The sequence below is a fragment of the Halichoerus grypus genome, chromosome 3 (assembly GCF_964656455.1).
Source record: "Halichoerus grypus chromosome 3, mHalGry1.hap1.1, whole genome shotgun sequence".
NCBI classification, from domain to species: domain Eukaryota; kingdom Metazoa; phylum Chordata; class Mammalia; order Carnivora; family Phocidae; genus Halichoerus; species Halichoerus grypus.
In genome coordinates this window covers 39,004,855-39,020,674 of record NC_135714.1, presented here as the reverse complement: position 1 = coordinate 39,020,674, position 15,820 = coordinate 39,004,855, and the positions used below count along the sequence as shown (strand labels likewise).

At 36.6% G+C, this 15,820-nt stretch overlaps 1 protein-coding gene across 1 annotated transcript in view; it reads right to left on the bottom strand.

Annotated features, from left to right (window-relative positions):
• GABRB1 (gamma-aminobutyric acid type A receptor subunit beta1) overlaps positions 1-15,820 on the bottom strand; it is a 367,325-nt gene that overhangs the window by 11,719 nt on the left and 339,786 nt on the right. The window contains exons 6-8 of the mRNA XM_036071963.2: positions 11,152-11,289; positions 10,884-11,036; positions 7,166-7,410 (exon numbers count right to left, since the gene is read on the bottom strand). Coding sequence (XP_035927856.1) covers positions 7,166-7,410; positions 10,884-11,036; positions 11,152-11,289 — 536 coding nt within the window. The remainder of the gene's footprint in view (positions 1-7,165; positions 7,411-10,883; positions 11,037-11,151; positions 11,290-15,820) is intronic.

Sequence of the window (15,820 nt, the reverse complement as noted above, 5' to 3'; positions counted from 1 at the left end):
TTCCTTCAGGCAGAGTCAAAGGTGGATTATGGTGGATGCCTATTGGTTTGACCTGTCTGATTCCATGCCACCTTCTTCTGATAACATTACCTGACATTCCTTGGTGCATGTGGTTGAAGTAGGCCTAAGTGCATCTTCGAGGCTCCAGGGATGGGCATGTGACCCAGATCTGGGCATCTAGTGTTTTCCACCTTCCTGGTCAGGGGGATTGATTTCTGCATGAGAATATGACTCAAGTTGATCCAAAAGATTCAATCCTAAGACTTTTTTGTTGTTGTTGTAACTCTTGCTTATAAGACAGTAGTTTTGGGTTAGGGTTCTAAAGCTTTGAATATATGAACTTAGGCGTTTTGGAACCACCATGAGGGAAGGGTCTACTGAAAGTAAAGCCAATATAAAGGAAAGCTGAGCTAAGAGATGAAGAGAGATGCTTTCTGATGACATTGTTTAAGTATCTGGATATAGCCACATGTGAAATTAGAACCATTCATGGACTTCCCATTTATGTGTGCCCAAAAAACCCCCCACCTTTTTCTTAAGCCTATTAAGTAAATTCAATTTCTTTCTCATTTACGAAAGAATTCTAGCTGTTTGGATATGGAAGAAAATGGACACTAGATGCAAGAGAGAAAATGAGAGAGAGATAGAAAGAGAGAGGGAGAAAGAGGGAGAAAGGGAGACTGATTTGGAGATTCCTGGAAAGGAAAATTAGACTGTTGAAGCATCTAGAGATTAGCTACATTAAGCCAAGACTGGAGAACAAAGCATGGAACTGAGCCAGATTTGGGCAGGGATTTGAGGGCTGAAGAAGTTCATGAACTGCTAACACAGGCTGTCATTAGAAATCAAAGGTCCTGCCTGAATTTCTCCAAAATCCAAGATGCTAAATCAGAAATGTTAAAATTTCATCAAAGGCTGAGAGAAGTGTCCTAGTTGGCCTGAGGACAAGGCAGCGAAGTTGGGTAGGTCCCAGGCTCAAAGGCTAATGTAGGTATCCATCTGTTTCAAGCTAGTTTTAAGGAAAGAGCTGTTGACCTTTAGGATGTCTGTTTTCACATGCATTAAGTATCCTGGAATTAATCACAGTAACAGAGCTGATTTCCATTTAGAAAGTTGTCTGAAAGTGCAGATGTCTAAAAGTGTCTGAAACTGTCGATGACACACCACAGAGAATAGGAATGAGAGAAAAGAGGCCAGATTACAGTATCAATATCTGATTCTGAAGGGAAATTCTATTTCTTAACTGTTGGGGTTAAAACAGCACATTTGGTGTGAATTTTTGGCAGATCTCACTGATGTCCCCCATGACTTCAAATGATTTTGAATCAGTATCTGATTACAGACTGCCCATGCAACCATTCGACCTTAGGTGGATTTATTTGCAAATAGGCGGGCATGTTGCCAACCGACACAACCATGTATATTCCAGGTTAGTGTAAAAATGGCTCAGAAGTAGCTTACTTACAGCCTACTTATACTGTGAAATCTATCTTTCAAAACTCTAAATACCACCTCTAGTTTCAAATGATGCCTGAGGGGTTCATGAATCTACAGTCTTTATCACCTTGGAGGTTGAAACTCTCCTAATGTCTGGATTCAGCATCTGTACTCCTATAAAAAGATGCTTCAGTGCAGCTGGTGGAAATATAAATCAAGACAAAGCAAGCCCTTCTGAAGCTTCAGCACAAATAACCCTTGACATGACAGCCCAGCCACAGCTATCAAAAGTAACGTGTAATAAATGAATGATGCCACGCTGGGCTCTGTAGGACCAAGGCAAATATTAAGGTCCCTCAAATGAAAATTATCTGGGACCACAGCACATATATCATTTGAATTCAACTGTTTACAAGTATCTAAAAGGAAAGGGAAGGGTCATCTAAATATTATATGAAAGGAAAAATCTAATATCATTTTCTATTTTTTAAATTTAACCAGGGGGTAACTCTCTTAAATACCACACAGGTGGCGTTATTATCTTAACTGCTGGAGATAATACACTGAACAGATGAAGTAATACACTTGCTTTGTTATTGAAGATTATATCTATCTGCTGTTATAGGACACTGTGATTCAGAAAGAATAGTGGAGATTGATAAAAATCATGCTTTAAAAATATTAAAAATCAGAGTGATAGAAACAGTAAGAAAGTTTGGAGCAGAAGCTAGAGTGAACTACAGATAGTCTTCTTCTTACTTATTATGAATATGTAAGGGTTTTATAAAACATTATGATGTAACATTCAGTAACTTGGGTGGTATCTAAGAACTCATCCTGAGTGGAGAAGGGTTCTCTAGAACTTATTCATTCAACAAATATTTATTTGTTTTTTTCTCTGTTCTAGCCACTGAGTAAAGAGCAATAAACATAATAGACAAGGACCTCGATGCTAATCCTTGGGAAACTTGCAGTTTAATAGAGAGATAGATATTAAAAAATAATTAAGTAAACATGTATTCACTATTGTGGTAAATCCTATGGTGGAAAAGCACAGGATGTGGTGAGGGCAAAGAACAACGGTACAAAATATAAACTAACAGTGGCGGGGGCGGGTGGGTGGTCAGTTAAGGCATCCTTGAGGTAGTAACATTTATGACAAGAACTAGTGCAATGAAAAACTTGAGAGATGGTCAATATTACCTTTAATTCCACTAATCCTTTCTTCTTCTTCTTCTTTTTTTTTTTTAGAGAGAGAGAGAGAGTATGCACGCGTGGGGGGCGTAGGGACAGAGGGAGAGAGAGAAAATCTTAAGAAGGTTCCATGCTCAGCGCAGAGCCCAGCATGGGACTTGCTCTCATGACCCTGAGATCATGACCTGAGCCAAAATCAAGAGTCAGACGCTTAACACACTGAGCTACCCAGGCGCCCTATTCTTCTTGTTTTTTAATCCTTTCTTCTGTTGTATAAAATCTGATGCTAATCCATCTAATGCATTTTCAATTCTATGATTTCCATTGGTTCTTTTCCATAGTTTCAAATCTTTTTCTGAAACTCTGCATCTCTTCATATATTATGTTAATCTCTTCCTATGGACTTTATTTTAAACTTTTTATTTTGAAATTATTGTAGTTTCCGGGGTGTCTGAGTGGCTCAGTCATTAAGCGTCTGCCTTTGGCTTGGGTTATGGTCCCAGGGTCCTGGGATCGAGCCCCACATAGGGCTCCCTGCTTGGCAGGAAGCTGCTTCTTCCTCTCGCACTCCCCCTGCTTGTGTTCCCTCTCTCGCTGTGTCTCTCTCTGTCAAATAAATAAATAAAATCTTAAAAAAAAAAAAAGAAATTATTGTAGATTCCTAGAAAGTTGCAAAGATAGCACAAAAATGTCCCATATACTCTTCACCCAGTTTCTCTCATTGACTACATCTTATTTAACTATTGTACAATATTACCCAGGAAATGGATATTGGTATAAAGTGTGTCTAGTTCTATGTAATTCTATTACATGTGAAGATTCACATAACCACCACTGCAAGATACAGAACTATTCCATCACTGCAAAGATCTGCCGTGTGCTATAATCAATCACACTCAATCCTCCCCTCCATCACTAACTCCTGGCAACAACTAATCTGTTCTTCAATCTCTATAATTTTGTTATTTCAGGCATATTATATAAATAGAATCATACAGTGTGTAATATTTTATGATGGGCTTTTTTTTTTTTTTCACTCAGCATAATGGCCTTGAGATCCATTCAAGTTGTTGTATGTATCAATAGTACATTACTTTTTATTGAGCTAGTCTTCCATATTATGAATATACTACAGTTTGTTTAACCATTTGCCTATCATAGGATATTCAGTTATTTTCAGTTTTTGGCTATTTCCTATGAATTTCTAAATATATTAATTATAGTTATTATTATTAATTGTGGTCCTTATCTTTTAAGCCAACATTGAGACTTGGAAATTCTGTTTCTAACGACTAATTTTTTTCTCTTGAGCATGTTTTCCTGTTTTTTTCTCATGCCTAGTAATTTTTTATTACATATTAACTATGTTGAAGATGCACTATAGAGATTCTAGATTCTGTTATTTTCCCTGACAAATGTTGGGTTTTGTTTTAATGGGCAGTTAAATTACTAATAGGTCACCTGGAATGTGTAGTGACTTGGTTTTATGTGTAGTTAGGGTGAGTCTATTTTAGTTTTTTCTCAACTCAAAGAGAATCTCTTATTTTTGTTCTTTTTCAGCCTTTCAGCTATTTTTCCTTTCCAGACTTCTTAGCGTTTTGTACATTTGTAGTTCAGGGATCAACCACGGATTTGTGGGAAGTTTATATTCAGATTCTGAATTTCTCTTGTGGCTCACTTCTTTCCAAGATTTTTAGGAACTCTGGAAGTATCAAACTCCGTGTTCTGACTCATCAGACCAATAAAACTGTAGTTTTTTGTATTTTTGTTTTGTTTTGTTTTTTTCTGAAGTTCTGCTGTCCCACATCCCCCAGACTGGGGAGAGGCCTCAGGGCAAAGATGTATAAATAGAGATTTCACACAGTGTCATTCCCTTCCTTTGAGGGTTGATTCTCTTTTAGTTTTTGCTTCTTTTCAGTTATTCTCTTATCTTTTCAAGCAGATTTTAATAAATTTTTGCTCAAGGTTTATAATTTTTAATCCACAGGAGGGCTAGGCCAATATATACTACTTTTTCATATCTTAACATGATTTGTTTATTAACTTTGGCATAATTTTATCTCTTTGTGTTTCTGTGAAAAGCCTTTGTGGAGTTTTTAGTCTAGTTTTCCATGGATAAAAACGCATTTTTATCTTCTTTAAGTGTTTCATCTCCTGACAATTGTCGGATTTTTCTACGCTTTCTACTGGGATTAAAATTTAAAATACCAGTTCACCTGGACTAAAAGTTTCCTGATTTGAGATCCAGTGAAATCTTATTATGTTTGAGCTCAGTGTTACTCAAACAGACTGCTTATGAAGTAAAGATCAGTTAGACAGACACATTTTACTCATTTATTTTCCAGTCACTAAGTCTTCTTCAGAGCAATATATATTATACATCTAGGTATCATATGACATACAAGGCTTTCCTTTTGCCTTTATTTGTCCCATAGCACCTTAGAAAAGTTCTTTAATATCCTGGGGTAGAATCAAGGCAATAGCCAAAGAGTTTGGTTAAAGTTTGTTTTATGCTCTTTTTAAATGATCTGAATGAATTGATTTCAGTTTGCTTGAGCTTTCCATTTAATCACCTTTCTAGAGAACATTGCTTTCCTAGCTGATTGAAAGACCCTCTTTTCTCCTTGTTACCTTTCCAAATTCTCCTTGTCTTTGAGTGCCCATCCAGTTCATATCTTTGGATTTTCCTACCAGTGAACCTATGCTACTTTATTGATGTAGGCCTTTCCTCCATGATATATCAATTAACACACATTCCAAGCCATGCAGATCAGCTTTGGTTTAGAAGGCAACTGAGCTAGGAATGGGAGCAGAAATGAGGAGTCTTAAAATCTTCTGCTAAACATACTTTTAAGGCTGGTATGGTTACAATCAGACAATGGGAAGCCTTTTCCTTTCAGATATGCTCCTCAAGGTAGGTGCTGTCCTGTTTCATTTTATAATCTAATTGCCTCGTATGAGTATAATTTTCTTTCCCAGAAAGATCAGAAGATTCTTGAGGGCAAGTATCATGCTTCCTCCTTCTCCCATAGAATCCAGCATAATATTTCACATAAGAGTAAAAATTTATTTGAATGAGTTACTTCAGATTTTGACCATTTGGTTGAATCTGTTTGGTATTTTGCCTATAATTTTCTAGTTACCTGACAATGTTTGTCCAGTTTTGGTATCCCACTAAAAAGCATGAAGATATATCTTAAAGATTTATAGTTTGGCTCTGCCTGATTCTCCAACCACCTCTCATACTACATTTCCTCCCTCACTTGCTATGCCCTTGCTACACTAGTCTTCTCTTGGTACTTTCCCACATCAAGAAATTCCTTACTCAGAGTCTCTGTCACTTGTCATTTCCTCTGCCTGAAATGGTCATGGCATAGTTACTGTTGCTCATCACTTAGGTCTCAGATCAAGTGGTAACGTCTCACAGAGGTCTTCCTGATCACCTGCTCTTTGTTCCTTGTTCCCTTGAATCTAATCCAAATGATTCACTTACCCATCGCTCTGTTTTACTTTCTTCATAGCACTTACTACAACTTGAAATTATCCTCTTAATATGTGTTTACATGTTTATTGCCTGTCTTCCCACAGTAGAATCTAAACTCTATGAGAGCCAGGAAATTTGTCTCCTTCAGAGAAGTATACCCAATTCTCAGAACAGTGGCCAAACGAGTGAATATTTGAGTTGTCATCCTGTGGGCCATCTTGAAAACAATTTATAGTGGATACAGTATTTCACTGTACATAATTTTAATTTGATTTCAGTGAAACATGGCATAGAAGTAGAGGCTAAAGAGATGTTCTCAAAGAATAAAAAAGGCATTAATTTTAATTAATTTCATCCAGCAAAAGCACAGGTCATAAGATCTACCAATGAAAAGTGAAAGAAAAATAGTGACAATGTCTTATCTATAATGATAAGAGCTAGCTAGCTATAGTGATAATGAGCACTCACTATGTTCCAGGTATTGTTACAAATATTAGGCTTTAAAAAAACTCATCTAGTCCTTATAACAACTCTGTGAGGTAGGTATACTATAATAATCTCCATTTTATGGATGATGACCTGAGAACAGAGGTAACATGAGGAGTCACATAGGTTGATTTGCCTGATGTTATAAAGTCAGTAAGAAGCAGAGCTGGGAATAAAACTCAAGCAGTTTAATTCCAGTCTGTGGTTGTAACCACTGGGCCATATTTCTTTATTTCCACTTAGTACAGAATTGATTCACTTTAGTTCTCTCATTTATTTATCAAGCAAATCTGGCATTATCCTTCTGCATAGAGTTTTACAACTATATAGTTTACAATAAAGGATAATGGACTTGGGGTTGAGTTTTAGGCCCAGGTATGTTATTAATCTATGTTAACTTCAACCTAACTTCTTCAATCCTCAGTTCTCAAATATGTAAAAGGGAGTGGTGTTTGAGCCGTATTGAAGATAAATTACTTTTTTTTTTTCCTGTTATGGGGGCCTTGAGCACCATGCTGCTGATAAATTTTGGAAGAATATTGTTGGGAATATTTAATACATTACCTGAACTTTATTCATCTCCAGTTTGTTCTTCTCATTGGCACTCTGGTCTTGTTTGCTAGCTCCCTTTTTCTGAGGGCCTTTTCCAAAGAAGATGTAATTTACAAAGGCATATTCCAGCAGAGCCAGGAACACAAACACAAAGCAACCCATCAGGTAAATATCAATCGCTTTGACATAAGGGATCTTTGGCAATGTCTCCCTGAGGTGAGTGCTGATGGTTGTCATTGTCAGCACGGTGGTGATTCCTATTAAACAGAAAGACACAGCTTAGCTGAATGCACTTATTAAGCTGCCCTTAAAGACTGAGAAGACAGATGCGTTTCCTTATAGGTGCCCCAGAATGACGTCAGTAATGCCATAAACCACTGGGCGAAAAGAGTAGACATTTGGAAAGACAAAGTTGCAGGCTCCCCAAACAGTCCATGAACAAATCATAAAACAGGGTGTACCATTAATGGAGGATTGGAAAACATTTTTTTTTAAATAATGCACATAGGAAAAAGAAAAGTAAATGGAAAGGCAGATCAAAATCCTATTGATATGCTTAGTCTATTATCAAAATGTCCCTTGTTCTGTTACATACCACATCTTCTTTCTCTCAGCATCTCCCTCATTTTCCTACTAAATCTGTTCTTGTGATACTAATGCCCACAACAGCCACTACCAAACTGAGAGTTGGTGACCAGTTTGAGGAGAGCTACTTCATTCCATGTATCTAGAACACACCCAGGCCACAAGGTCAGTATTACACATTATTACACTGATAATATATCATTCATAGTGAGACAATCCTAAAAGAAGAAATATGTAAGGAAGTTCATGATTTGCATCAAGCACTTGATTTATGTCATTTTTAGATATAATCTTGTTGCTTTGGTTTTTCAAATATTACCTCTACTTCTTGATTCGAGAGTCAAGAATGAATTAGTTCCCTGGAATCAAGAAAAGACTTCCTGAAAAATTCAACTTGGATTTGTGAAGAAGGTTAAGACTCTACACTTTCAAAAGGAAAATTCTCTTTTGTCTACTTTGTTAAAAACAGCTTTCTTAATTATATAATGTTTGCATGGCTGCATAATAAATATTTGGTGTTGATGACGGTGGTGATGAAATGTAATTGAGAATAACAAGAAGTGAAAAGGAAGTTGGAACCTAATGTAGATAATTCATGCTGCAATACTAATATTACACATTTATATAGCATATTACAGTTTTAAACACAGTATGCATTATCTTATATGGCTGTCATAACAGCTTGCTGAGTATGATAGGGCAGGTATAGCTGAATAAATAGAAACTCTGAGATTAGCTATTTTGCTGTAGATCACGTAGCTAGGGGCAAAAAAGCAAGGAGGTGTTAAACAAAGGCATTTAAAATAAAAGCAAAAAGAGGAGAAGATAAAACCTGAAATTTGATGAGAGTCCTTAAAAATAAAGACAGGAAATGTTAAAATGAACGTTAAAGACAAAAGACAGTTGGCAAAGAGAATGGGAAGTAGAAAATGAAAAGGGGAAAAAAAGAATTTAGCACTCATTTGCCCGTCAGATTATTCTAGATAAATTCCCTGATTTGACTATTTAACTTTCAGGAGAAAAGATAAAATAGGAAGTCAGGATTACCATACAGAAAGTTAAAATGGTTCAGATCAGTGATGAATACAAATGTGCTGCACTGTTATGAAATGCCATCATGAATGGTCTTACTTATTTCTTTCAATAAAATTTTAAATTTTACCTAATATAATTCTAGCTAATGTCCTTAGTAGAAATAGACAGTTCATTTACAAATCCACTAATCACACTTCTGTTTCTACTCCTTGGTTTAAATTTTTAGGCAAGAAAGGTTAGTAAATAAATGCCTTTTTTACTTAGTTAAGTTTTAAAATAGCCCCGATTTTACATTTCAAAGAAAAGATTAAATCAGCATTTTTATGTGCTGACATCTCTAATCAAAATATCATTAGCTTTGAGGATAGATGTGTAAAGAGAACCACAATTCATGACCTTGATAGTTATTATTCCCTGCTGTGGACATCATCCACTGTTTTTTCTTTAACCCTAGTATACCCGTACTCATGTTTGTAGTTAAATAATATGTGCAGAATCATACCTATGATGTGATAAACTATTTGTTGGCTTTCCTTAGTTTTGGGATGTTCAAAGGTTGAGAAGGGCTGACTTTGTGAACCATTAGAAATTACTCAGCTATTAGAAATAAGCTATAGGGATGACAATTAGTCTAGGTATGAAAGGGTATGCTGAGCATCTAACCCAGTTCAGCAATCTCAAAAGAAGTGATGTATATGTCAGCTTAGCTGGAAATGATGCTGTTATATATTTGGAGTGTGTGTATGCACACTTGCATTCACGAGCACCCATATATGAGAATAAGCCCCAAAAAGTGATAACTGAAAGGGCTCTAGGATCAAATAATGAGGCAGACCCACACATGCTCAGATTCATCAAACAGACCTTTCGTATTCTAACTTTCCAAGGAACCCTTTAAAGTCTCAAATATAGCCTTTCAGCTTGCAGCAATTACTCAACTATGGCAAGATTAATTTTGAATTTTGTTCCCTAAAGAAGGAAACCATTTTTTATTCCATCCTGATCACAAATCATTAATATAGCTGATGAATGTCTGTGCCTTATTCAGGTGTGATGAGCTACATTTAAGAGAAACTCAGTTCCGTATGATTTAACTTTAATGGAATATTATGCAGCCATCAAAAGGAATGAAATCTTGCCATTTGCAATGACGTGGATGGAACTGGAGGGTATTATGCTGAGCGAAATAAGTCAATCAGAGAAAGACATGTATCATATGACCTCACTGATATGAGGAATTCTTAATCTCAGGAAACAAACTGAGGGTTGCTGGAGTGGTGGGGGGTGGGAGGGATGGGGTGGCTGGGTGATAGACATTGGGGAGGGTATGTGCTATAATGAGCGCTGTGAATTGTGTAAGACTGTTGAATCACAGACCTGTACCTCTGAAACAAATAATACATTATATGTTAAAAAAAAAAAAAGAAGAAGATAGCAGGAAGGGAAAAATGAAGGGGGGGAAATTGGAGGGGGAGACGAACCATGAGAGACTATGGACTCTGAGAAACAAACTGAGGGTTCTAGAGGGGAGGGGGGGTATGGGTTAGCCTGGTGATGGGTATTAAAGAGGGCATGTACTGCATGGAGCACTGGGTGTTATATACAAACAATGAATCATGGAACACTACATCAAAAACTAATGAAGTAATGTATGGTGATTAACATAACATAATAAAAAAAAAAAGAAAGATAGTATTGCCCAACCATTGACATAACTTTTAACAGTCACAGGTTTAGCTTTTCCAAATCCTTTTGAGAATAATGAGTTGTAAATGTTCTTCACCGTAAAAAGCAGGGACCAAAGAGGAAATCATCACAAAGTTAGTAAAAATTAGTGTAATGAGAATTTAAAAGTAGACTCTAAGAAGCACTTATATAGTTAGTATTGAATATATTCCATTTTTTTTTTTTTGTAAAATGCTAAAAAGATATTGCATTGTAAAACATTCATCCTGAAAATGCTTACACTTAGATGCTTTACTATCAAGGACTGCTATGGTAATCTCATTCTTTAACTTGCTCTGAGAGAAGCCCGTGCCTATAATTTCTAACATTGGTTGGTTGGTTGAAGCGAAGTCCTACCAGCTCTGCAGTGCTGGGAATGCATTACCTAGTGCAACTCTGGCTGCAGATGCATCATAGTTGATCCAAAAAGACACCCAGGACAAAATTGTAATCAGTGTGGAAGGCATGTAGGTTTGCAAAATGAAGTAACCAATGTTTCTCTTTAGACGAAAACTTAGTGACAGTCGTGGATATGCCCCTGAGTTAAAAAAAGAAAAAAGAAAAAAGAAAAAAAAAATCAGATCTCCATTTGGTAGGAATCACCTTCTTTCTTTCACAGTGCCCCTAGTTCATTTTGGGGGAAATGTCCTCACCAGTTGTGAACTCCACTTTCTTGGACACCATCTTGTAGTCGACAATTGAAAACTGAGGAAGCTCAATTTTATTAACTCCAGTTACTGCTCCCTCTCCTCCATTCCAGTAAAACTCAATGTCATCAGTGGTATAGCCATCTGAAACCAAGAAATATAGCATAGTTAAACAGAATTCCTTTGGTATAGAAATTCATTTTGAAGACAGCCTGGGAGCTGGAGAGGAAATTCCCAGCAAGTGGTGGTAAGACGACAATGCTTTAAATCAGGATGGCTTATAGGTCTCACGATGAGCACTGTTCCTGATGGGTTGGTTGTGGTTGTAGTGCTAGGATGGATGCATCAGGCTTTGTGGACATAAACTCTGATCATTCAGTGATACCTGTTATCACTGCTCTATATTTATTTTCTTTGCATCTACTAACAGGAACTCTTTGGTTAGATAACTGGATAGCTAGAGGTGCCTGGGGGTGGGTGGCTCGGTTGGTTAAGCACCTGACTCTTGATTTTGGCTCAGGTCATGATCTCAGTGTTGGGATAGAATGCCACATTTGGCCCCGCACTGAGTGGGGTGTCTGCTTGGGACTCTTTCCCTCTGCCCCTCCCCCAGCTTGCACGCATTTTCTCTCTCTCTCAAGTAAATTAAAAAAAAAAAAAGATAATAGGATAGTTGGATTTTAGTACCTGAGCACAGATTTTTATTATGCATCATTTAACAATGATAAGTAATAACCGTTGAGCACATATTTAATAAAAGGGAAACAAGAAGGGTAAAAGGATGGAGTATAGCGAAAGACCAAATTTGTACATACCCATTATATGATCAAGACATTTAAAAAAAGAAATACACATTTCTTTTAGAAAATTAGGCAAGCTTCCATTTATGTATTTTTATCATCTCTAATATATAGGTGAAAAATTAAGAACTATATGAATTTTTTAATTAAATTTTTAAATCGAAGTATAGTTCATATACAATATTATATTAGTTTTGGGTGATCAATAATTCTATACATTATGCTTGCTCACTGCAATAAGTGTAGAAGAACTATATGAATTCTTGATAATACTTTTATAGGTTAATATTTATGAGGGTGAGCTTTTGTTAATTTAAGAGGAATGTGTAGAGGATTGTAGATTGCATTAGAAAGATCTAACCTTTCCACTTCTGCTCCCACTTGCCAGTGGTTTAGCTGGGTTATGGTCATATAAAAGACTAACTTGTATAAAAACAATGTATGGATATATTTTAAAAACTAAAAACCATTTAAGGCGTATGGAAGGGTATATTTTTCTCTTTCTACCTGGTAGAGACAAAGAAGATATTTTTAAGTTCATTTTCTATTTATATTCACCTCAAATAAAAAAAGCATCAAATCTTTTTTTTTTTTTTTTTCCATTAGAATTACTAGGGCTTGTGTTTCAAAGATAATGTAGTAAACATTATGCTGACCTACTTTTGATTAAAGTCAGTAGTATATTTTTAAAGAGATTTAAAAAAAACAATATATTTAAAATTTAGAAGTGGAGTGCCAAGTGCCAAAGGATCACCATTAACATATCACTGCAGAAATGTAAGAAATTTTAGGCTTTTGTTTTTTTTTTTTTTGAGGGGAAATAAACCTGTCTTAACTTTATTACTTTAAAATTCTCTAACTTCTCTTCAAAAAGCTCTTTTTTGAATTCTTATTCCTGAACTCACTGAACCCACAACTGTTTTATATTTGTTACTTTTGCCACCCTATGGAGGTTATTATTTACTGTAGTACATTTCAATATATCTTATTTTATTTCTCTTTAAACCATTTCCTTCTAGGTCCAAGAACTTGCCTTTTCTTCAAAGGGTAATCTTCCAAGTGCAGACATAGAAATAGAAAATATTTACTTTTAACAATAATTCCTGGTGTCAGAGAGGCTGTAAGACCCTCTTTACTTACTGGAGTTAGAGTGATCTACATCTTATTGACATATTGACTTATTGGGGATTTGTACCAAATTCAGGTATGGGTCTAGAAAAGTGTGATTCTTAACATCATTTTGAGAATCTGATAAAAACTTCTGAACTCAAGAGACTGAGAAGACAAGCCAAAGACTGGGTGAAAAATATTTGTAAAAGACATATTTGATAAAGGACTGTTATCCAAAATATACAAAGAGCACTTAGAACTCAGCAATAAGAAAACAAACAACTTGATTAAAAAATGGGCCAAAGACACCTCACCAAAGAACATATACAAATGGAAAATAAGCATATGAAAAGATGCTCAATATTATGTATTTTCAGGGACATGCAGATCAAAACAATAGTAAGATACTACTACACATCTATAGGAATGGTAAAAGTCTGGAATACTAACACCACCAAATGCTGGTGAGGATGTGAAGCAACAGGTGCTCTCATTCATTGCTAGTGGGAATTAAAATGGTATAGCCACTATGGAAGACAGTTTTGTGGTTTCTTAAAAAACTAAACGTACTCTTACCATGTGATCAAGTAATTAATTGTGCTCCACTGCATTTACCTAAAGGAGTTGAAAACTTTTAATCATACAAAAACCTGCATACAGATGTTTAGAGAAGATTTATTCATAATTGCCCAAACTTGGAAGCAACCAAAGCATCTGTCCTTTGGTAGGTGAATGGATAAATAAACTGTGGTACCTTTAGACAATTGAATATTACTCAGCACCAAAAGGAAATGGGCTGTCAAGCCAGGAAAAGACATGGAGGAAACTTATATGCGTATTATTAAGTTAAAGAAGACTGTCTGAAAAGGCCACATCCCGTATGATTCTAACTATGGGACATTTTAGAAAAGGCAAAACTATGGAGACAATGAAAAGATCAGTGATTGCCAGGGGTTGGGGGTGGGGAGGTATGAATAGGCAGAGCACAGAGGACCTTTAGGGCAGTGAAAATACTGTGTATGATACTATAATGGTGGATACATGTCATTATACATTTGTCCACATCCACGGAATGCACAACACCAGGAGTGAATCCTAAGGTAAACTATGGACTTGGGGTGATTATGATGTGCCCGTGTAGGTTCATCAGGTGTAACAGGTGTACCCGTCAGGTGGGGCATGTTGGTGACGGAGCCTGTGCATGTGTGGTGGCAGGGGCCATATGGGAAGTCTCTGTATCTTCCTCTTAATTTTGCTGTGAAACTAAAACTGCTCTAAACAAAGTAAATTCTTAAAAAAAAAACTTTCTAAAAAACTCCACAGAAACATATACATATATATGTGTAGATAGATAAATACATAAATAAACATAATTTGATGGTAGTTTCAGAGAATCATGGTTCCCGCTGGATCCCATTTACAGGTTTTAGAATGAGAACCTCCTCTTTGTGGGAAAATGGCTAGTGGCAATAGAACAGCTTAAATTCAACCCTGGTGGTCTCCCTTCCACTTCCAGTTCAAAAACCCACATGAAGTAGGATCTGGGGAATGTGAGGTCTCAGCTCTGTCTGGATCTAGTGAACAATGATGTCATGGGGTTTCTGCACCCACCCCCCTCAACCCCTGCCCTGGAACTAGAGAGAACCTGGGGACTAGTGGCATGGAGTTCTTGAATGGGGATTGGAATGATGAGATTAAGGAAGAAAGCTGGGTAAAAGGGCTCCTTGGGCCTATTAAATAAAGGGTACTAACACCTGTGTGACTCTTTGGAGGAATTGTTTTTTCAGTCCTTTAAGGAGAGGTGAGACAGTTAAAAAGGTAGGCTGTCTCAGAGAAAGAGACTACCTCCTGATGTATCAGCAGAAGAATGACAACTTAATAGGAGCTCACCATACTTTTCCCCTAGAACAGTGTTTCTATTTATGGTTCTCTGGCAGCTGGGCCCAAACCCCAAGGTGTATTTAGGAAAAAACAACAATGTTTGTAACAGAATCTGATAGTCCTAGAGAAGAGAAACAAGCAGAACATCCAAAGTAGATGGCCCCTAGTGAAAAGAACTGGTGGAGGAAGCAGACAATAGCTTGTACTCTTCATTTCCCACCCTTACTAAAAATATAGGAACACTTAAGAAATAAACACACACACACACACACACACACACACACACACACACATAAACACTTAAGTATATTTGATTAGAGCACAAAAACTTTTCTTGTACTAAAACCCATAGATTTTGGGGCACCTGAGTGGCTCAGTCGTTAAGGGTCTGCCTTCGGCTCAGGTCATGATCCCAGGGTCCTGGGATTGAGCCCCGCATTGGGCTCCCTGTTCTGCAGGAAGCCTGCTTCTCCCTCTCCCACTCGCCCTGCTTGTGTTCCTGCTCTCGCTCTCTCTCTCTCAAATAAATAAATAATTAAAAAAATAAATAAAACCCATAGATTTTAATAAAAGATGTTTGAGATAAATTGAGAAGATGGTCACTGGTGAGGGTGGATTAATGTCTTAGAAGACGGTTTGAAAGAAATATCTCAAAAGAGAACAATATTATAGAGATTTGGAAAGTATGAAGAAAACATAATGGCTTTGAAGGACTCATCCAAGAGATCTAATATATAAATAGTAGGCATTCTTGAAAGAAGAAGAGGAGCCATAATAAAAAGAAAACACAAATTCTCTTGAGCTTAATGAATAAAGTATTTTGCAAATTGAAGGGCTCATTATATTAGGTAATTGTGATATCAATCCTGAATTCCAAGAGTAAA